Source organism: Xyrauchen texanus, chromosome 5 (genome assembly GCF_025860055.1).
Source record: "Xyrauchen texanus isolate HMW12.3.18 chromosome 5, RBS_HiC_50CHRs, whole genome shotgun sequence".
Classification (NCBI taxonomy): Eukaryota; Metazoa; Chordata; class Actinopteri; order Cypriniformes; family Catostomidae; genus Xyrauchen; species Xyrauchen texanus.
The window spans coordinates 25,468,995-25,491,477 of NC_068280.1; the positions used below are offsets into that span (position 1 = coordinate 25,468,995).

The following is a 22,483-nucleotide window of genomic DNA, read 5'->3' on the forward strand; positions in this document are numbered from 1 at the left end:
AATTACCAGAATTCCCTTGTGACAATTAGCCCCGGCCTCCATATATATATAGATGGACTATATATATATGCGCATTGCATTTTCCAGACACGGCCGGATCTTGGGTTATCTGTGATCGCTTAACAATTACGCAAGACTGGGGAAAAAAAAAATATATATATATATATATATATATATATATATATATATATATATATATATATATATATATATATATAATAATAATAAAAAATATATAATATATATATATTTTTTTCAGACTTGCGTAATTGTTAAGCGATCAAAGATTACACAAGATCCGCCCCTGTGAAAATGCAATGCGCATTTTGCACTTTTACCCTGTCCAGCCAACAAGGACGTATATACTCCGTACTGTTTAATTGCTTTTTAAATAAACAGTTGTTGTCATGATGTGTGAATGCGTGAACTTTACAGAGGGGGAGTTCTATCAGGGGCATTTTGACTCGCGCGCATATGTTCAGAACTTTTATTCCTGTCCTCGTGGACACTCTGACGAGAAAGATTTCCTTTCTTTCGTTTTAGGATGTCTTAGCCGAACTTTTTCAACGGGTAAGCAGTCTCGAGCTATCCCAATCTAACTCTGAAATGCCATCGTGTAATATATTTTCCGATAATTTTCTTGTGAATGGTTGTTCTATTGAAAGGGAAACACAAAGGCCAGAGACTGATTGATGTGGGGAGCGGACCGACTATCCACAGCGTCATAAGCGCGTGCGACTTCTATGAAGAGATCGTGCTGTCTGATTTCACAGACAACAATCGCAGAGAAATTGAAAATTGGCTAAAACACGAAGATGGATGTTTTGATTGGAAACCCGTGTTGCGGTACGTTTGTGAACTGGAGGGGAAAAGGTAATGTATATTAAATATTCTTATATCTGAAGCTACTATATAGCCATTGCTGGGTAGATAAGGCTGAATTGTAATCCAGTACTGATTACAAATTACATAATTTAAATTGCAGTCAGTAACAAGACCTTGGATAATATTTTTTTGAGTAATCTAATCTGACTACGTACCTCTGACCAGTATTGGAGTACATGTAATTGGATTATAATCACATTACAAAAATCAAGTACTTGTAATTGGACTAAATTACATTTTATAGTACTCAGAATCAGACAATAATTGCTTTTTTTTTATAGATTATGTGATTACATATTAACAAACAAGGTATCGTCATATTCATACACTGAAGCACAAGTCTCACAGATTAACATTTTGAGCATGACTCCTTTTACGTTAAAACAGTAATATATGCACCTCAACTAAGGAATAGGTGATGGACTATTACTATGTAGTAAGGGTTAAAAGTAAATGTGTCAGAGTTTTGAGCTGTTAGCTTAAACTTAGCAATGTCATTACTGTTGATTCCATGTTCATTACTCTTTGTTCATGTAATGATCTATTGTTTTATGAACTTAAAATGAACTAGATATGTTTTAAATATATTTCGCACTACCTCATCAATGGTGTGCAGTACACACATTGAACTCAATTGCTTCAAAAGATCGAGTGGATTCCATCTAACAAAAGTCCTGCCCAAAGAGTACACAATAGATCAACTGCAAAATGTGCAGCAATATTGAACAAAGCCCATTGCTTTTGTTGCTGCGGATGCTGTGGAGTCCACTACATACAACTTGACACAATTGTTCCTTGTGTGACTCAGTGGAACTCTGCTCTTTTAGAATATAAAATAGAATTAAGTTGAAAGTAATCCAAAGTAATAGGATTAGATTGCCCCAAAATTTTAATTTAAAAGATTACGTTACTGATTGCATTTTTGAAATGTAATTTGTAATCAGTCCCTGATGACAATTCACAAGTAATCTACACAATACTGCCTCTGACCTAACTCTTTATTGGATGACATGTGCATTTGAGTAGAAAAAACATTAACATTTTGACAATATTGCTTAAATGCATTAACAGGGGTTATGTAGGAATTTATTCAGGAGAAAGCATCAGACAGATGTTTGCAAAGTCCCGCTCGGAGTGGGTGATGCTTGAGATGGGTTTCCCAAAGTTCTAAATTGAAGTTTAGTAGCACTAAAATTATACTTACTACAGTACGTTTCCCAAAAGCATCGTTTTCTAAGTAGCATGTAAAAACGCTCGTAAATGAACTAGAGCTATATGAACCGCTCTTAAGTCCATAAATTACTTCACATATTTTTCTTGCTTCTTTCATAGTTTATCAGATACAAGGGGACATTTAATAAATTATATTAATATACTTTGATCATTGCGAAGCCATTGTACACGGTTTCAGTGGATATAAAATTGTTGAAAAAAAGCCCAGCATTGTAAGCAATAGGCAGTCTCCGCAGTCTGTGCATGCCACTTGCCACATGATAGGTGTAAATTAGATAAAGGTACAGCAAATGCACATACAGCATTGCTGTACCTTTATCAATTTTGTGATTAAAGAGCAGACCTCCGTTTTATTGGTGAATGTCCCTAAAGCACATCTTCTAAACATCTCCTTATTTTGCACTGTGATAACACGGTGAACCGCGTAATATTCAATGAATGCTTGTAATAAGCAGAATCATACACAGGGCCTCCGCTGTCTTCACTAATCCTGGGAGCTTTCATATAGAAAGAAATATGTGAAAACGAAATATTACACATGCACGCCTGATTATGGAAGCAGATTGTGGAAAAGAAATGGATTGTTCTGCATAAAATTATTGTAAAACAAAATGTAAATATGTAGTAATTAGGTAAGAAAATATTATAAACAAATATTAGTGAATTACAAATTATTGTAAAGTTATGCACAAATATAATGAAGTTACAATGACGAGCAGCACTACACGGTCACATTTCAGCACTGTTACATGGACCACGATTGTCTTAGCAAGTAGCACTTAAAGTGTGTCCACACGTTTCTTGTTAAGTGCTGTTTTGGTAAACGCACGTAAAAAATAACAAACGTTCATAGCATCGCTCATAGAAAACGCACTTATTCGCTAAGATCAATCATTATTGGGAAAAGATGCCATAGTCTGTTTACATGGCAGTCGCAAATTGTATGCAGCATAATGGCAGTAAGGCTACAAGTGCACAGTAGGGCTGGGCGATATGAAAGAAAAATATTCATATTAAAAAACTTGGCCATGTCATGGACAACCCCCGGACACACCCTTCAACGAAAACTCAAAGGCTTTGCAATTTAACATCACCAAAGCCTTTAGACTGACTAAATATTATGTTGATCTGATTAAATCTCTGGGAGGAATTTGTTAAAGTACAAGACCTGGAATTGGCTGTTACCAGTAGGTGGCGCTATGACTATAACTGAATATTCGCACGTAGATGTATTCAGGCTGGGACTATTATCGAACATGTGAAGTTTGGGGCAGATAGTACATTGTATGTATGAGTAATAACAACTTCCTGTTTCATGGTGAAACATCAAACTTCGTCAGACCGTCACGGCCACGCCATGCAGTGAAAACTCAAAAGCTTTGCAATTTAGCATCGTCAAGGCCTTTAGATTATAATAACCAAATATGAAGTAGATCTGATGAAATCTCAAGGAGTAGTTTGTTAAAGTACGAGGCCTGGAAATGGCAAAAACTGAGCAAAAATTTAAGAGAAAAATCTAAATGGCTGACTTCCTGTTGAGTTTAGGGCATGGGTCCAAGAGAGCTTTTTGTAGGTATTGGCATGTTACACATACTGATTTTCGTACATGTAGGCGAAACGCATCGTTGAAAGTTTATAAGTGGCACTATAGAGCCATTTTGCCACATCTAATTCAGATGAAAATGTTCACCACTTCTGATGCGTATACAAAGTTTCATGAATTTTCGAGTATGTTTAGGCCTTCAAAATTAAATTTATTTGGGAAAAGAATATGGAAGTATAGCTGCAAGCAGCGATGACGAGCCCAAGCACAATGGGTCCATTTCCACTCGGTGGCTTTCGGAAAACAAAGCATGATGGACACAGCAACAACTCAACATTAATGTAAACATGGACCCTAAACATACAATGTGTAATAGATATATGCCACCATTCCAGTTTGACTACAGCTTCATGTAATTTAATCCACTGCCATGACCACACTATTAAAGTGACACACTTCCTTTCACCAGTTGGTGGCACTACAGTTTAGGACAAGCTCCCACCCCTGAGAGTTTGTAAAGCTGCACATCTCAGCAACTATATCCTTAGTAAAAACAGCATGAAAAAGTCAATTTCTCGCAACATCATATTGGAGATTGACCGCACAGCCTGACACACGCTACCTCACAGCAGCGAGAGATGGCGGTGTGGCCGTCAGAGGAAAGTTCAAGTGCGGGCAACATTATGGTAATGAGCTGTGACACTGTTCGGCGGCAACCTATTGGAATATAGAAGTGCTCCGCTCTAGCGAAGTCTAAAGAACACAACCATGTAAACTTTGGTTCCCACCAAACATTAGGTTTTTCCCTTTTTATGGGAAATATATGATATATGATAATTTAATATATGATCTGTCCCTGTTTGCTTACAGGGATATAAATAATAAAAAACAAAAAAATGATGCGTGGACAAAGGTGTCTGAAATTGTTGGTGTGCCAGGAGAGTTGATGAAGTAGATATTATGGTTTATACAATATTACATAATAATATATTAAAAGATTTCATGAGGATATATGTTACTTGTAATATGTCCGCAAAAAGATACCGGTCGACATGTCTGGATGTTTTGCGGCCCCTTTAAATATAGTTCACAAAACCAAGCATTCCGAAAGAACATTGACGCCTATTTCAACTACGTCAGAGCGTCCACGAATCTTCGATAGCGTTGTTGGCAGGGGAGCCAGAGCAAATTTTTATGCTCTTGCCACCTCTGGTCTGAACACATGGACAGAAAGCTTTCATAACATTATAAATGTCTTTACTGTCACTTTTGATCAATATAATGCATCCTTGCTGAATAAAAGTATTAATTTCTTTAAAAAAACAAAACAATTCTTACTGACCCCAAACTTTTGAATGGTAGTGTATAACGTTACAAAAGCTTTCTATTTCAGATAAATGCTGTTATTTTTAACTTTCTATTTATCAAAGAATCCTGAAACAAATTGTACACAACTGTTTTCAACATTGATAATAAAAACAAATGTTCCTTGAGCAGAAAACCAGCATATTAGAATGATTTCTGAAGGATCATGCGACACTGAAGACTGGAGTAATGATGCTGAAAATTCAGCTTTACATCACAGGAATAAATTACATTTTATATATATATATATATATATATATATATATATATATATATATATATATATATATATATATATATATATATATATATATATAATATTTATAAAACTTGCCTCTGGGGCATTTACCATTTGCATTGATCGCCTCAGCACATTACCGTATGAATAGCGCCGTTTCAAACAGATTACATTTAAGCTTTCTATAGACATATGTTTGTGTTAGTGTTGTCACGGTACCAAAATTTCAGTAGTCGGTACCAATATCAGTGAAATTTCACGGTACTCAATACCATTTTCGGTACCAAAGCAAAACAGGTTACTAAACAACACTCTTTTATTAACAAAGTCTACAAAACATTAGCAGCAGAACTAAGAACAAAAATATGCCATTGAGCAACACTTTAATTTAAATATATTATTTTTTAATTATAACTGAACAATGTATGCTTAAAGTATTTTTGAACACTTATGTAAGATTTGCTTCAACTTATGCAACTTTTAATTTAAGTTTTTACCAAGTACAAAAAAAAGCCTAAATAAACAAGCAGGCAATATAATTAATAAAAAACAGTTTCCAAACTAATGTGCAAAGTGCTCTCTTATTAATAAAGCTGCATATTGCCAATTTTCTTCATGATAAGAAATGCACAGTGACATAGATTTTGATTAAATAAGTTGCGAGTAAGTTCTAATTTAGCTGCATTTAGCGTGCGCGCGCGAGGGATGATGTCCCCGAGGCAGAGTCTCTCTCAGCCTCTCAGTCTCTCTGTCCCCCTTAGATCGGGACATTCGCACAAATCATAGAAGAGGCACCGACCACACAGAGAAATGCCAGTTTCTGAGTTTATAGTTATTAACATGACCTGCTTCTGTATTATTTGAACTTTAATAAAGCAATTTATTACTGCATTTAAGATGTTACGCCGGGATGTTTCCTTTAAAGAGCTCCGCCTCCGTTTATTCAACAACGGTACATGCTTCTGAATGTATTTTTTTTTTCATCATTCCCTAATACTTTGGGATCTACATAAAATAAACTCTGAAAGTTTAGAGTGCATCTGGACTGATCTGTGTAATTCTTCCTCCATCAGGCGTGAATTGCTGCGCTCACGCGATATCGTTACAGTTTAATGTGATTTCATGTTACGTTAAATGAGATCAAACGGCTATTCGACAACGAACATTTTTCTCATCAATTTTGTATTTTCAACGATGTCGATAATGTCGACTAAACGTTTCAGACCTAATGCAAATGATATGCTTTTAAACTCGCCTGCTTTATTTGTTTGAATAAATCCGGGTGACTGTGTTTCCTCCTTTCGTCAGAAAATTGTGAAAGCACCATTTACAAATAGGTTTTTGCTGATCTATGATGTTTCCCTTTTCATTAGCCTCAAATTACCTGGCTTTTTCCCACTTTTCATTTCGACATGATTCAATTGACACTCCACAGCAGCTTTGCTTGCCGCAATCTTTTGTTTGTTGTGAGCGTCCGAAAGTTCCCACCTCTGCGTGGGTGAAAATGAACTGAAACTCAGCGAATACTTATCACACAAACTAGTGTTGTCAAAAATACCGGTACCCCGGTACCTTCAGAAATCCTGGTATCGTAAATAATTTTTTGTTTGAGTACCGACTTGGTACCGGTATTTTTGACAACACTAGTTTGTGTGATAATTATTCGCTGAGTTTCTGTTCATTTTTGTGACGTAAGAAGACACATTGACCAGACAGCTCCTGTAAAGAAGAACTTACGAGGTTCGGACTCGTGAACTGCAAGCTGTGCGCACTTTGCTAGTTTTAATACTTTTTGTGTCATAAACTGGTGAGATTTGATACACCCTGTTCCATTCCCTCTCCGATGACTCCAGATAATCGCTCAGTTTCTCGACATCTATCACTCTTGTAACCTACTTTGTCAGATTGCCGGCATGTTCAAAAGTTGACGCTGAATCTCTGTCACCTCACTGGCCAAATTTAGTCCCAGGGTATCAGCCTGCTGCTGGTGAGTTTAGAGGTGTTGCCACATACGGAGAAAAATTTATTATGTAGTTGGTGCTAGGGGTGGGCGATATCTCGATATTTAAAATATATCGAGATATTTTTTAAACACGATATGAATTTTGACATATCGTATATATCGATATATTGTTTATATTCAATTCTGATTTCGCCACTTTGCTCGTTTGCTTTCTCTGTGCTGTGCTCGCTCCCGCCTCCGCTCGCCCCCGCCTCATTGCTTTTGCTCCCCCTCCCTTCGCGTGTTGTCTCATTCAACATGGCGTCGCCCATAACCAGCCCGGAGGCAGAACTTGTCTCAAAAAAAGGACAACTGGCTCCATTATATGGAGATACTTCGGTTTTAAGGCGTCGGATGAACAGCAGACAGATGTCTACTGCCGTGAATGCCGAAAGTTGGTGCCAACCAAAGCTTCTAGCAAACTTGTTTTTTGGCTATTTGTTGATGGCTACAACAGAGTTAATGCAAAGATGAGCTTGAGTTGTTTTATTTTTAAATGAAAAGGCCATATGTATTATTTGTTTTAATTTACAGTTAAATTATTATTATTTATGTAATCAGGGATTTTTTTTTCTTGAACGTCGCAGAAGCACTTTGTTCTTATATATGCACTGCCTACCTTGAGTTGAGTTGTTTCATTTTTGAATGAAAAGGCAATATGTATTTCCTTTATTTTACAGTTAAATAATAAGAAGCACTTTGTTCTTACGTGAACTGCCTACCTCTTTGCACTTTAATAAAAAAAAGACTGTGGTATTTGGCATATTTGTTTTTGCAGTAGTTTTTGGGGGGTTATTTTTCCTGTAAAGATATCGAGATATATATCGTAAATCGAGATATAGCAAAATATATCGAGATATATTTTTTGCTCCATATCGCCCAGCCCTAGTTGGTGCTTTAATGTATCCCTTTTTCAAAAAATCCTGAATTCCAACAAATGCTAAAGGCTGAAATCAATGTTTATATGGAGATCAACTGGTCCTTAGTATCCTCTGTGGGCGTGGCTTGGGAAGCACTTAAAGCGGTCCTTAGGGGTCATATCATACAGTAAGCTTCATTCATTGAAAAATCCAAAGCACGAGAACTCGTGGAGTTGCAAAGGAATATTAAAAGTGCCGAGGCAGAGCTTAAGAGCTGAATGTCGTCTAATGGCCTCAGAGAATTGACCCGATTGAAATGGCAAATAACACTATTTTGTCACAGAAGGTGAAGTTTTGGCTATTCAGGGCAAGACATTCATACTTTGAGTTGGGGGACAAAGAAGGAAAACATCTGGCTAGATATATAATGCAGAGAGAGTCTTTTTCTACCATTCCCTCAGTGAAATCTGCTGGTAGTGAAATATAGATCAGGTGGGGTTTATTCAGGTCCGCAGCTCTTCTTCTGATAACATTAGGCTTTTCATCAATATCATGTGGTCAGTTACATAGACTGATTGACAAAGGTGGGCTAGGCCTACCCAAGATTTTGTTTTATTATTATGTATCTGATATAATCGGATATGGGGATAATTGTTTCGAAAAGTATCATAAATATATTTCTTTCATATCACCCAGCTCATGTAGCCTCACTGCCATTATGCAGCATGCAATTTGTGACTGCTTGTAAACAGACTAGGGCCTCATTTCCCAATAACGATCTTAGCGATTAAGAGCGTTATTTTTTACGTGCATTTCCCAAAACAGTACTTAACAAGAAACGAGTGAGGACACACTTTTAAGTGCCACTGTAACTTCTTTATATTTGTGCATAACTTTACAGTAATTTGTAATTTACCTCACTAATATTTGTTTATAAAATATTTTCTTAAATATTCGACCTAATTAACTACATATTAACATTTTGTTTTACAATAATTTTGTGCAGAACAATCAATTTCTTTTACACAATCTGCTTCCATAATCAGGCATGCATGTGTAATATTTTGTTTTCACACATTTCTCTCGATATGAAAGCTTCCAGGATTAGTGAAGACAGCGGAGGCCCCGTGCATGATTCTGAAAATTACAAGAAATCATTGAATTCATCGTGTTATCACGCAGTGCAAAATAAGGAGACGTTTAGAAGATGCGCCTTTGGGACGTTCAACAATAAAACTGAGGTCTGCTCTTTACTCCCAAAATTGATAGTGGTACAGCAAGGCTGCATATGTAGTGCTGGCGAGAGTGCCTTTGGGTGTCAGATAGGAAGCAGAGACAAATATGATGTGCCAATATATACTGATGATTTTCATGCAGTTATTGACATTTTTTCTTCGCTGATTTTAATTTATACATTCGTCTACATGAATCCACCACTTTGGTGTTACCAACCAGCCCACAAAAATAACTTTATTTATTTACTTATTTGTCTACATAAATAGATGAATGTATTATCTATTTTATGGATTTCATTATTATTATTGTAAATTGCAGGCAAACTGCTAAAAATAGATAGATTTGCCCCTTGAAGGTCTCTGCGTTGTTCTGTCTTTTCTGAGCAATTATTGTTCATAATTTGCACTTTACAAATTAATCCCTTTATTAATTTTATCTGACTCTAATTTGATATCAATCTGACTCCAATTTTAAGTTGACCTCTAATTTAGATTAAGGCTTTATTTTAAGTACTTTCTGAACATTCTTTTATTTTAATCTTTTAAGTTATTGAATCCTCTTCTATTAATTTACCTTTTGATCAGTTTCTAATGAAATTCAAACTGATAGTCTTTAAGTGGCTTCCTCCTACATTAAAGCTTCAGTTATGATATAAGTGATACTTAAAATGGTATTCTCCTGCTCTGTACCTCCAGAGCGGTTTCACCTATAAAGACCAAGTATTGAAATAAATTATTTTGGAGGAATACAGAATAAATCAAAAAGTAACAATTTATTTGTCAGGTAAATTTAAAACATAAGTTACAGAAACCAGTCAAAGAACATACCTGGCAGTTGAGAACACTACATGTAATTGCAAAGCATGGGAGATCTGAATGCAGATTCCTATTATTAAAGTTACACACATTGAGGTGTGGGATCATCTGATTACAGAGAACCCTGAGCTCTGGGCCAACTTTCCTTAAATATCCAGACAGAATACACATTGTATACCAAATGGAATTTGGGGGTGAATGGGTTGTTGGCTTCCTGATGTTAAACCTTCATGGAGGGGGATAGACCTCCAGAATTATTCAGTATTTGACAAAGCTCTTATAACATTGTTGTCATTAAGTTTTACAATCCTGGGAAAAAGAACACTATACCAGTCGCACGGAGCATTTTAAATTATACCAAACATGTTACACTAGTTACATTATTTGTATACATCAGATATGATATTTTGTTACATACAGATCTTAGGTGAGTTTGAGGTGATTCTGAGCTGAAGGGGAACAGGGGAAGCTGAAGGGGAACAGATGTGGAGGAGAGGGGAGAGAATGGGACAGATGTGGAAGGGCAACAATGAGGTGTGAATTTGCAATCTTCGCTCTGTGTGGTGCCTCAGGAAGAGTTGCTAATTTTGAGAAAGTTCATATGTTGATTTTCTCAAAGATCATACATTTGCACCCCGCCTTACAGACCTCTGGCCAAGCGGGCAACTCATAATGGTTTCTGCTTTCTCTAGTCTCACCAGAGACATGTAGCTTTGGCAGGTGGATAATTGGGTTTGGGTTTGTCCCATGTTCAGTGGACATGTCATTCCATCATGGAGAAACATCTGCTTCTGGTTGTACCTTCCCTTTGATTATGATCTGACTCTGCCACCTCCAGTGGTGGTCTTCTGGGCCGACCTCGATTAGGTGAAGGAGTTTTACATTTATGCATTTGGCAGACGCTTTTATCCAAAGCGACTTACAGTGCACTTATTACAGGGACAATTAAGTGTCTTGATCACCTGATCACCTGATTAAGACACCTGATTAAGTGTCTTGCTCAAGGACACAATGGTGGTGGCTGTGGGGATCGAACCACCAACCTTCTGATTATCAGTTTACCAGTTATGTGCATTAGACCACTACACCACCACCACTTCTAGAGGAGTTCTCACTGGTAATGCATAAGCACCTGAACAGCATCTTAAATGACCATGTAAAGATATTTATGAGCATTTAGGAGTTTAGTGTCATTGGGAGAAAAAAGGTTGTAAGGTGTTACATGTACAAACAACATAATGATGAGTTTCATGACAGCAAGTGCGACTGGTATATTGTGTCTCAGTACCCTTCAATGTCATATACCCGATAAGGTGATCCCATTTGATTATCTGATCATTTACTACACCAATAGAGCATATGGTAGTGGATTTTGGAAATACTTGGTCTGGATTGATTAAAGGAAAGGTGAGAAAAAAAACAAGGCAACCAGTACATTCATGGTAGTTAATAACTTGATATCTTTCATTTTGTTTGAAGTTTGCCATCTGTTTAAATCTAAGATTTCTATTAGGTCAATTAGAACATGCCTAGGTGTCTTATAAAGATGGAGGTCATCATTGCAATGTTTTGCATAGGCAGATAGAATATTGGATATGTTGTAAGTTATATGAGTCATCACCAAATTTACATCATTAAGCAAAGTCTTATTAATGTTCCCTTTTATAAGTCCAACAGGAGGAATTGGGTATAGCTTTGGGCATTGCTTTGGTTTGCTATACCCACAGGTGGTTAAATTAAAACAGTGATTAGCAGTCCATGAACAGTTTTGTGGGCTAGTGAAATTGTTCTTGCTTATTTTACATTTTCCTACACAATAAATCCCTTCCTTTCAGCTAGTGCAGATTAAGGTTTTGGGTCTATTGTCATAGGGTTTGTATAATGTTAAATTGGATTGATATTAAGTGTAATTTATGTGTGTGGTGTTTAGTGTTTCTGTGTGGGTGCACCTATATGTGGCAGGTTCCAAATTGTTAACAAAATAACAGATTTTAGGGTCTAGTCTAGGGTCATTGTTTTTCTCATATAAAGTGTGCATCCCACCTTCTTTAGCTCCTGGATATAACTTTAATTGATACCAGGCAGTGATATTGTGCTGGGATGGCCATGCTGGTGTGTGTATTGACATGTTTATGTATGCGGGATGGGTGGAACCTAATTTACAACAGATTTGTGACGTGCAATTTAGTTCCGGTGCTACTCCGGGAGGCCATGTAACTATTTCTTTAGGTTTAATGAGAATTTGTGAGGTGTTTGCCCCTTTGTGTATTTCCATACCTATCTGCCGCATCCTAATGTGTGTGTGAGCAATACCCGTTGACCCAGCTTGATGCAGGTAGGTCTGAACACCTGCCTTGTGTCCGGTCTCCATGGGATTGCAGAGGTTATCCTGAAACAGAAAACAAATACAGTTTATTGGTTAGTTGAACCTTTGTACAGTTTGTATTGAGACATGTGATACCATCCTCTGACAGCCACGCAGACCGCTTTGACCTCATATGGTCCATGCCACCTTGGAGCGAACGTGTTTTGTTTAACAAAGATGCGCACCATTACCATCTCTCCTTCTGAAGGGGTTAAATTGCATGTCATTTGTTAGGTCTGACTGTTGCTGTTTTAGCTCGGCTTGTGCCTGTAGTGCGCTGAGCCTTTCTTGTAATTTTCACACTCTGTTGTGTTGCAAGCATGAGAGGTCCCAGGTCTGGTGGGGAGACATTTGGATCAATCGGGAGCTTCATGATTCATACGGTCATGAGCTCATATGGGCTGATGCCTGTGGCTTTAGATGGGTTTGCTCGTAGTACAGTGAGGACAGTTGGTAAGGCATCTGTCCACCTGTTTTGATGTTGTGTGATTTGCTTAGCTAGGTTTTCTGTGATGGTGCGGTTCATGTGTTCCACCATACCTGAGCTTTTTGGTCTGTAAGGAATGTGAAATTTTTGTTTGATGTTAAGCATTTTAAACATGTTTTTCATTACTTGCCCAATGAAATTGGTTCCTTGATCAGACTTGATTTGGACGGGCACTCCCCAAAGTGGGATGATGTGGTTGGCCATCACCCGTGCCACAGTATTTGCAGTGTTATTGCGGGTGGGAATTGCTTCCACCCACTTTGAGAATTTAGCAATGATCACCAGGCAATACAATATCCCCCTTTGGCACTGGGGATTGGACTAATGAAATCCATCTGTAAGGATCCTCAGGGTCCTTTAGGTGGGTCTGGCCTGCGTAGATTAGTGCATCCAGGTTTGCCCTGACCACCAAAATTGTGTTTGTATCAACTGCTGTGTTTTAGCAGTTGATATATGGACATATTCATGGTACAGTTTGATTATGGGTTTTTGAAGAGCTTCTGGAACCACATATTTCCATCTCTGAGTATTATGCCCTCTGTGACAGTGACTAACTTATCCTGCTGTAAGTGTGGTGCAATCTTATCTCATGAACAGCGGCCTCTGCCTCTGGCTTAATGCGGTATTGCTTTTGTGGGGGAGATGGCTCCCCCTCGATGCATACTTCAAAATCAATGAGGCCACAGTCATGTTCGTGATTAGCCCAAACATTGCTATTTTTATCCATTAGCAGTTGTATGGGGTCTGTTTTGGAAATGGACATAATGCTTGCCTTGTCTCGTGAAAAAAAAAATTTCATTGTTTTATTTGTTCGCAATTCAATTTGTTTTTCAAGGCAGTGAATTACAAAGCCATATTTTTGCATGATGTCCATTCCCAATACCGTTCCTTTATCGATAAGTATGTTGGCTAACTGGCCTCCAGTGTTAGCCCTTATTTTGATATGGTTGCCGCTGTTGATAATACTCCCTATTGCAATGGAGGCCACGCATCCCTGTTGTATGTTATATTTCGACAGAAATGATTTGAGTTCAGCTTGGAATTCGCTGTTTTGTTAAATTTGACCCTGTTATTGTCGTTCCTTTTTGTCAGGAAACACTTTGGTTGTTTTGCATCCAGGCATCTAAACGTTTGAGAATTTCAGTGTTGGTTTTGAAGGATGCTCCCTTTCTTTCACAATCAGTTTTAAATGATTACAGTCATGTATGTTATGACCTTTCCTTCTGCAATAATCGCATCGATGCTGGGTGTAATTCCATTTTTTTTATTTGGTTTTTGCTGAGTCATAACCAGGCTGCATTCTTTTGTCCTCTGAGAGGGATCATTTTTATATTTATTTATTCCCACATGTATTTATTTCCATATTTAAATATTCCCACATTTATTTATTTTTGTATTCATTCTTCCATTTCTCTCTCTTGTAATTATCTGGGCTGGTCCTGCTTACCATTGGTTTATCTTAGATTGGAGCGTGTGCTCGATTACTCTTGACTTGTTTTGATGTGACGCCAGGTCATAGATATATCTCATGTAAACTATAGCTGAAGCTTCACATATATCTAGAGAGTTGATAACCACGCATCAAATTTCTATATTTAATTTAGAGTAGAGATGCTTATTGATGTTTTAGGAGAGCTGTATGCTGGTATGAATGTCGAAGCACATCTTGGATTGTTAGACTCTGCAAAATGTTTCCCTGCTTATTCAAAATCTGTGCGAGTCAGAGGGTGCAAAGGTGGGACGTCCATCTTATTTGCTTCCAATAAGGACTATTGAGCTCTCAACCAATGATGCACTGGAGCTATGCAAGGACTGCCTCCCTCGTTTCCATGTTGCACTCAGAAAAGTAAAAATAAATACACATGTAAATATATATGTAAATATATTTATATGGAAATAAATATATGTGGGAATAAATAAATATAAAAATAAATGAATAAATAAATACAAGTTAAAAGAATAACAATAAAGTAAAAAATAAATACAGAAAATAATAAAGGGAAAAAGTCATACAATAAATTCAGGAATACATTTAATTAAAAACTAATTATATTTGTTTTATAAAGACATGTGTTCCTATATTTGTTTTCTTATTATTACATTTATTTATTTATAATTTTTTGCAGGTTTGGGCCTCCATAGGCATGCACAGACTGTGGAGACTGCCTATTGATTTCAATGTGATTTTTTTCAAAATTTTTGTATCCTCTGAAACCATGTACAGTGGCTTTCCAATTATCAAGAAATATTAATACAATTTATGAAATGTCCATTTGTTATCTGATCAACTACGTGTAGTAATTTATGGACTTAAGAGAGGGTCATATAGCATAGCTCTAGTTAATTTACAAGTGGTTTTATGTGCTACTTATGTGCTATGATTTTGGGAAACGTGCTGTTGTAAGTAATATTTTAGTGCTACTAATCACCCACTCCAAGCAGGACGAACGTCTGTCTGATTTTTTTCTCCTTAATAAATTCAATTCCTACATAACCACCGCAGTGTCCAGATCCCAATACCTTCATGCTGATGACAAAGGATTTCTTTGTTGCTAAATCATAATTTAAAGTATGATTTATCTAAATCATCCACATCCATTTCTTGCTCTGATGAAACAGCTGGCTCTGCGTTCTATCATTTGGATAATGACGTGCTGTTTCTGGTCATATTGTCTTTATTCTCAAAATTTAGACTTTATTATCAAAATATTACAACTTTAATCTCGCAATTTTTACTTTATTCTCAAAATATTGTTTTTGACTTTATTTTAGCAATCTTAGAAAACAAAATTCTTCATCACACTAAAACGCTGTCGTAGTATTTGACGGTTGTACATCAGCAGTGTTTATTTCCTTGCATAATTATTCATCATGAGAAGGCATGGTCTAAACTTGTGGTGCTTATTTACAGAAATTCAGAAGCATGGATATTGAATGTATTTTAAATGGTGTAAAAATTATTAAGGGAGTTTTCCCCCAATGAAGTTGATAGCATTATGCCCTCTATCAATGATAGGCTAATTTATTATGACAAAATTAAAAGATTAAAAATAGATTTAAAACCAAAAAATTCAGTTGGCATCAATAAATTATTAACATTTTACAGCAGTTTTCTTAGTAATATGTCATCATACATGGAATCCATAAAAGTAACTAATTGTCACGAACCCCGCTCCCTCGCTCCGCCCCCTCGAGCTTCCACGCTCGTTCCGCCCCCTCGAGCTCGCACGCTCTTTTTGCTCGCTCGAGCCCTCATGCCCACTTTGCTCCTACTCGCTCACATGCTCGTAGGCAATCTCCCTTCCTCGAGTTTCTCACGCGTTTCCAATCCCCCAGAACATTATGACCACCTGCACTCGCGTCATCTGCACTCCTGCACATTAGTTTCACCTGCACTCGTCTCATCACCTGTCATGGTTTACACCTGCACTCGCCCCTATATATATCACTACCCTTTCGTCTCACGGTTGTTGGTTATTGTATTTAGTTTCCCATGTCTTTGCCCCCCGCTAGTCTCGTCTAGTTCTGAATCTCCTCTCGTTTACCCCTTAGCTTGCCAGCTCCCCTTGTTCCCCTGTCTTTTGCTCCCTCTAGTCCCGTCTCGCTGTTTCTGATTACCCCGGCTTTGACCCTACGCTTTCCACGACCTCTCTCTTTGGATTTGCCCCTTTTATATTCTCCGATTCCCCGGCTTTGACCTCACGCTCCCCTTGACTAGTCTTCACTGGATTTGCCCTTGTATTGTACTGTTGCCTGCTTTTATTTAATAAAGCAGTTTTTCCCCGACATTGTGACTGTCTCAACTTGTGTTCGCTACAAAATAACCAACCTCACCGAAGACAGTCACATTGTGTCGCGCTGAGGATTCACGCAGCTCACTAGAGGGGAGGAACACGTCACATTCAGCGTGAGGAGCTACGGTGTGGAAACTTGACCAAGCGCTCGCGGCCCAGGGGCAGCAGGTATGTTCTATGTCTGAAATTTTTCACCCTGTTTCACCTGTGTCTGCCCCTGAGCCCGTTGATGCTTTCCACGCATCCGTGAGCGCTGTATGCTCTCCATCCCCGGAGAGGTTTTATGGCTCATCGGACGCGAACCAAGGGTTTTCCGTGCAAGGCAGTGGTTATGTAACTCATAACCCGTCCTTGACATTATGGAGCCAGCGGCCCGACTCTTGGGTTTGCGCCAGGAGCCAACCCTTGGAGGCTTATATTATGGATTTTTGTGCCCTGGCGTACCAGGTGAATTTTGATGAGGTGGCTCTGAAAGACATTTTTCAATTTGGACTGAATGAGCCAGCCTCATCATTCATGCCTGGTGGTCGCTGCTCTCTCAACCTGGCTCAGTTTATTGACCTCGCCCTACTGTACGCTGGTTCCTCGTTTACTGTGGGGGAGGCAGAAACTGAACCAGCGTTCCATACCACGGCCCCCGTCTTGAAGCCTACCACGGCCCCCGTCTTGAAGCCTACCACGGCCCCCGTCTTGAAGCCTACCACGGCCCCCGTCTTGAAGCCTTACACGGCCCCCGTCTTGAAGCCTGACACGGCCCCCGTCCCGAAGCCTAACACGGCCCTAGCCCCGAAGCCTGACACGGCCCTAGCCCCGAAGCCTGACACGGCCCTAGCCCCGAAGCCTGACACGGCCCTAGCCCCGAAGCCTGACACGGCCCTAGCCCCGAAGCCTGTCACGGCCCTAGTCCCGAAGCCTGTCACGGCCCCAGTCCCGAGGCCTGTCACGGCCCCAGTCTCGAAGCCTGGCACGGCCAGAGAGCCAGCGCCCATGCCCGCCACGGCTAACGAGCCAGCGCCCATGCCCACCGCGGCCAGAGAGCCAGCGCCCATGCCCGCCACGGCCAACGAGCCAGCGCCCATGCCCGCCACGGCCAACGAGCCAGCGCCCATGCCCGCCACGGCCAACGAGCCAGCGCCCATGCCCGCCACGGCCGGCGAGCCAGCGCCCATGTCTGCCACGGTCGGCGAGCCAGCGCCTGTAGCCTCGACCGCCCCGGAGCCAGCGCCTGTAGCCTCGACCGTCCCCATGGCCACGTCCCCTGTTGGCTGAAGACGTAAGAGAAGGAAGAGGGCCCCTTCTCCCCAGTCTCGTCTTGTGCTCAAGACCGCAGAGGTTCCCTCAGAGTCTTCCAAAGCTCTACCGACCTCTGCTCCGCCCTCCGGCGGCCTCCGCCTCACGAGCCTCCCAAGGCTCCTCCTCCTAAGCCTCCCAGGGCTCTTCCTCTCAAGCCTCCCAGGGCTCTTCCTCTCGAGCCTCCTAAGGCTCCTCCTCTCGAGCCTCCCAGAGCTCTACCCCTCGAGCCTCCCAGAGCTCCGCCTCTCAAGCCTCTCAGGGCTTCTCCTCCCGAGTCTTTCAAGGCTCCTCCTCCCAAGCCTCCCAGGGCTCCTCCTCTCGAGCCTCCCAGGGCTCCGCCTCATGAGCCTCCCAAGGCTCCTCCTCCCAAGCCTCCCAGGGCTTCTCCTCTAGAGTCTTTCAGGGCTCCCCCTCCCAAGCCTCTCAGGGCTTCTCCTCTCGAGTCTTTCAGGGCTCCACCCCTCAAGCCTCTCACGGCTTCGCCTCTCGAGTCTCTCAGGGCTCCTCCCCCCCTCAAGCCTCTCAGGGCTTCCCCTCTCGAGTCTTTCAGGGCTCCTCCTCCCCTCGAGCCTCTCAGGGCTCCGTCCCTCTAGTCTTTCATGGCTCCACCCCTCAAGCCTCTCACGGCTTCACCTCTCGAGTCTCTCAGGGCTCCTCCCCCTCTCAAGCCTCTCAGGGCTTCCCCTCTCGAGTCTCTCAGGGCTCCTCCTCCCCTCAAGCCTCTCAGGGCTTCTCCTCTCGAGTCTTTCAGGGCTCCACCCCCTTCCAAGCCTCTCAGGGCTTCGTCTCTCGAGTCTTCCAGGGCTCCTCCTGCTCCCGAGCCTCTCGGGGCTCCGTCTCTTGAGTCTTTCATGGCTCCCCCCTCGAGCCTCTCGAGCCTTCCAGGGCCCCACCTCTAGAGCCTCTCGAGTCTTCCACGACCTTTTTCCCGGAGCCTCTCACGGCTCTACTCCCAGAGACTCCAGAGCTTCCTAGGGCTCCGCCTCTCGAGCCTCCTACAGCTCCGCCTCCCGAGCCTCCTATGGCTCCGCCTCCCGAGCCTCCCACGGCTCCACCTCCCGAGCCCCTCACGGCTCTGCTCCCAAAGACTCCAGAGCTTTCTATGGCTCCGCCTCTCGGGCCTCCTACGGCTCTAACCCCCGAGACTACAGAGCCTGCCAGGTCGTCGCCTCGGGGACCTCCCACGGCACCACCTCCATTGGCTCCACCTCCTGAGCCTTCCAGGCCTTCCCCCCTAAAGCCTCCTTCGGCTCCACCTCCAGAACCTTTCAGGCCTTCGCCCCTAAAGCCTCCTTCGGCTCCACCTCCAGAGCCTTCCAGAACCCCACCTCCAGAGCCGCCTACAGTGCCGCCTCTGACGGCACCTCCTTTCACGGCTCAGCCCGGACTTCCTGACCCTCTCCCTGTCCTGTGTCCTCTTCCCTGGCCTCCGGACCCTATTCCTGTCCGGTGGTCACCTTCCAGACCCCCGGACCCAGTCCCTGTCCTCCAGTCGCCTTCCAGACCCCCTGACCCTGTCTCTGCCCTACGGCTGCCCTCTAGATCTCCCGACCACCCGCCTGTCCGCTATGTTCCACCAGACCTTGCCTTGATACTGCCCATTGACCCCATGGACTGTCTCATTTCCCTCTGTGCCCCTTGGACTGCCCTCAATTTTGTTTGTGTGTTTTGTGGGTTGTCTGTTCAGGGTTTTTTGTTTGTTGGGTTCGTCCAGCACCACTTCCTCGCAACCGAGCGCGGCCGTCAGGAGCCGTCCGTTTTAGAGGGGGGAGTACTGTCACGAACCTCGCTCCCTCGCTCCGCCCCCTCGAGCTCCCATACTCGTTCCGCCCCCTCGAGCTCCCATGCTCATTCCGCCCCCTCGAGCTTGCACGCTCTTTTTGCTCGCTCGAGCCCTCACGCCCACTTTGCTCCTACTCGCTCACATGCTCGTAGGCAATCTCCCTTCCTCGAGTTTCTCACGCGTTTCCAATCCCCCAGAAATTTATGACCACCTGCACTCGCGTCATCTGCACTCCTGCACATTAGTTTCACCTGCACTCGTCTCATCACCTGTCATGGTTTACACCTGCACTCGCCCCTATATATATCACTACCCTTTCGTCTCACGGTTGTTGGTTATTGTATTTAGTTTCCCATGTCTTTGCCCCCCGCTAGTCTCGTCTAGTTCTGAATCTCCTCTCGTTTACCCCTTAGCTTGCCAGCTCCCCTTGTTCCCCTGTCTTTTGCTCCCTCTAGTCCCGTCTCGCTGTTTCTGATTACCCCGGCTTTGACCCTACACTTTCCACGACCTCTCTCTTTGGATTTGCCCCTTTTATATTCTCCGATTCCCCGGCTTCGACCTCACGCTCCCCTTGATTACTCTTCTGATTAAGAGTGTCTGATTATGAGTATTTTAAAATGTAATTAAATCTAATTACAAGTACTTGATTTTGGGAATCTAATCATATAATCCAGAAGACATGATATCTGTTGTCCCAACACTTTCTATAGCCTATTTTTTAAGTGTAGTCTATGATATTCTACAAATCTATACAGTTCATGCATGACTTTATTAAACTGGCACATTCAAACTTCTTGATACTTTGTTTTTTGTAATTTAATTAACTTCTTTTATGCATTATGACAGTCCATCCGATTTGGAGACTAAATTGAAGCAACGAATCAAAAAGGTTTTAAAATGTGATGTCCGATTGGAGAATCCATTCTATCCGAACACATTGGAACCAGCTGACTGTGTCATTACTTCCCTGTGCCTGGAAGCAGCATGCAAAGACATCGAGACATACCACTACGCCTTGCATGGAATATCCAAGCTCCTACGTCCTGGTGGACTTTTGGTCATGGTTGGTGTTCTGGGTGAAACCTTCTACAAGGTGGATGAACAGCTCTTTTCCTGTCTTAGGTTGAGTCAGTCTAATATTGAGGACGCACTCCATGGTTTAGGCCTTTCTGTCCATGAGTTTAATATTCTGAAAGCTGAAGATTGGGAGAACAGCTCTGTGTCTGACTTTGAAGCCGTTTTTCAACTAGTGGCACAAAAACAACCTTACTAGACATGTCGTCTATTAAGAAAGCAAATAGAGCAATTTATAGAATAGCACAAAATGAGTTGTGTTTAAAGCTTTGAGTGCATCTTTTTTTATCACAATCTCTTCTTTATTAATAAATGGCATAATAGAAAATTTTGCAGTTTGGATGGCAAACATAAAATGCATGACTTATAATTGCTTGTATTTAATACTATAAGACAAAAGCTTCATTACATTGATAAACATTACTGGCTCATTAAAAAATGTTTATGTGAATTATCATGTTCATATACAGTCTCATCACTTACACTCAGCTCACTTCGAAATCAGGTTAACGTTGAAGTTACAGTACTTAAATAATTCAGTAATTCAAATGCAGAATTGTGAAAAGTGTGATTTGACAGTCTACAAACAAAGACAGATGGTTGACATTTAGCACTATATAACTGACAAAGCTATGGGCTGTCCCATGGAGCATCATTTCGTGAAAACGATATATTCATTACTTGAAAAACTAAAATTGGATGTGAATGAACGATATCAAATGTTGATACTGTACTGAAAATCACATTGAATAAACAGTAAAAAGACCAAAAGACTTACACCAAGTGGCATCTCTGGCTCTTTATTTCTGGTGGGACACTGCATTTTATCTCACACAGCTAACGTGAATGAAAGTATAACAAAACTAATCGCAAACGAAATGCACTGAATATTGAGCAATTATTGTGGTACTACAGGTCGAATCATCAACATCTCCTCAAAAGTAATATCCTACAATTCAAAGAAATGACTTGAAAAGGTAATCGAGTATCTGTTATTTGTGTGAACTGGACAGTAATGTTCCTATCGAGATTGTCTGGGTTAAGAATCAATAAGAATATGCACTGGGAAGCTAACAGGGTCCTAATTGCAAAAAGCACATCAAGAGGCAAATAGGTGTCACTTGAGTGTATAGAGCCGCCTCAAAGTAATACAAAATAATGTTAATGAAGCTCCCCTGAAGGACATCAAAACGAGATGTTGGGGGAGTCGTAGAAAGTACTCATAATGTCAGAATGAGCTTTATTGCCAAGTGTTCTCACATACACAAGGAATTGTTTTGGTGATAGGCAAGGCAAGGCAAGGCAAGTTTATTTATATAGCACATTTCATACACAATGGTAATTCAAAGTGCTTTACATAGAAGAGATTAAAATAAGAATAAAAAAAATAAGAATAATTGAAACAGTTTAGAATAAAATACAGTACAAACAGTCGGACACACAGTGGCACAGTGCTCATTCAGTAAAAGCACAGCTAAACAGATGTGTTTTGAGTCTGGATTTGAATGTG

The 22,483-nt window shown here is 41.0% G+C and overlaps 1 protein-coding gene across 1 annotated transcript; it reads left to right on the forward strand.

The window, feature by feature from the left end:
• The first annotated feature begins 313 nt into the window (after nt 1-313).
• Nucleotides 314-21,750, forward strand: zgc:64002 (uncharacterized protein LOC393330 homolog). Its single transcript, XM_052126605.1, has 3 exons — nt 314-570; nt 666-873; nt 20,746-21,750. The coding sequence occupies exons 1-3, from the start codon at nt 408-410 to the stop codon at nt 21,170-21,172; spliced, it is 798 nt and encodes a 265-aa protein (XP_051982565.1). The 5' UTR covers nt 314-407; the 3' UTR covers nt 21,173-21,750.
• The last annotated feature ends 733 nt before the right edge of the window (nt 21,751-22,483 follow it).

Coding starts and splice junctions, on each gene's coding strand:
- zgc:64002 (XM_052126605.1), top strand. CDS start 408: ATGATGTGTGAATGCGTGAACTTTACAGAGGGGGAGTTCTATCAGGGG. Junction 571..665: donor TAGCCGAACTTTTTCAACGG/GTAAGCAGTCTC, acceptor TTCTATTGAAAG/GGAAACACAAAGGCCAGAGA. Junction 874..20,745: donor TGTGAACTGGAGGGGAAAAG/GTAATGTATATT, acceptor GCATTATGACAG/TCCATCCGATTTGGAGACTA.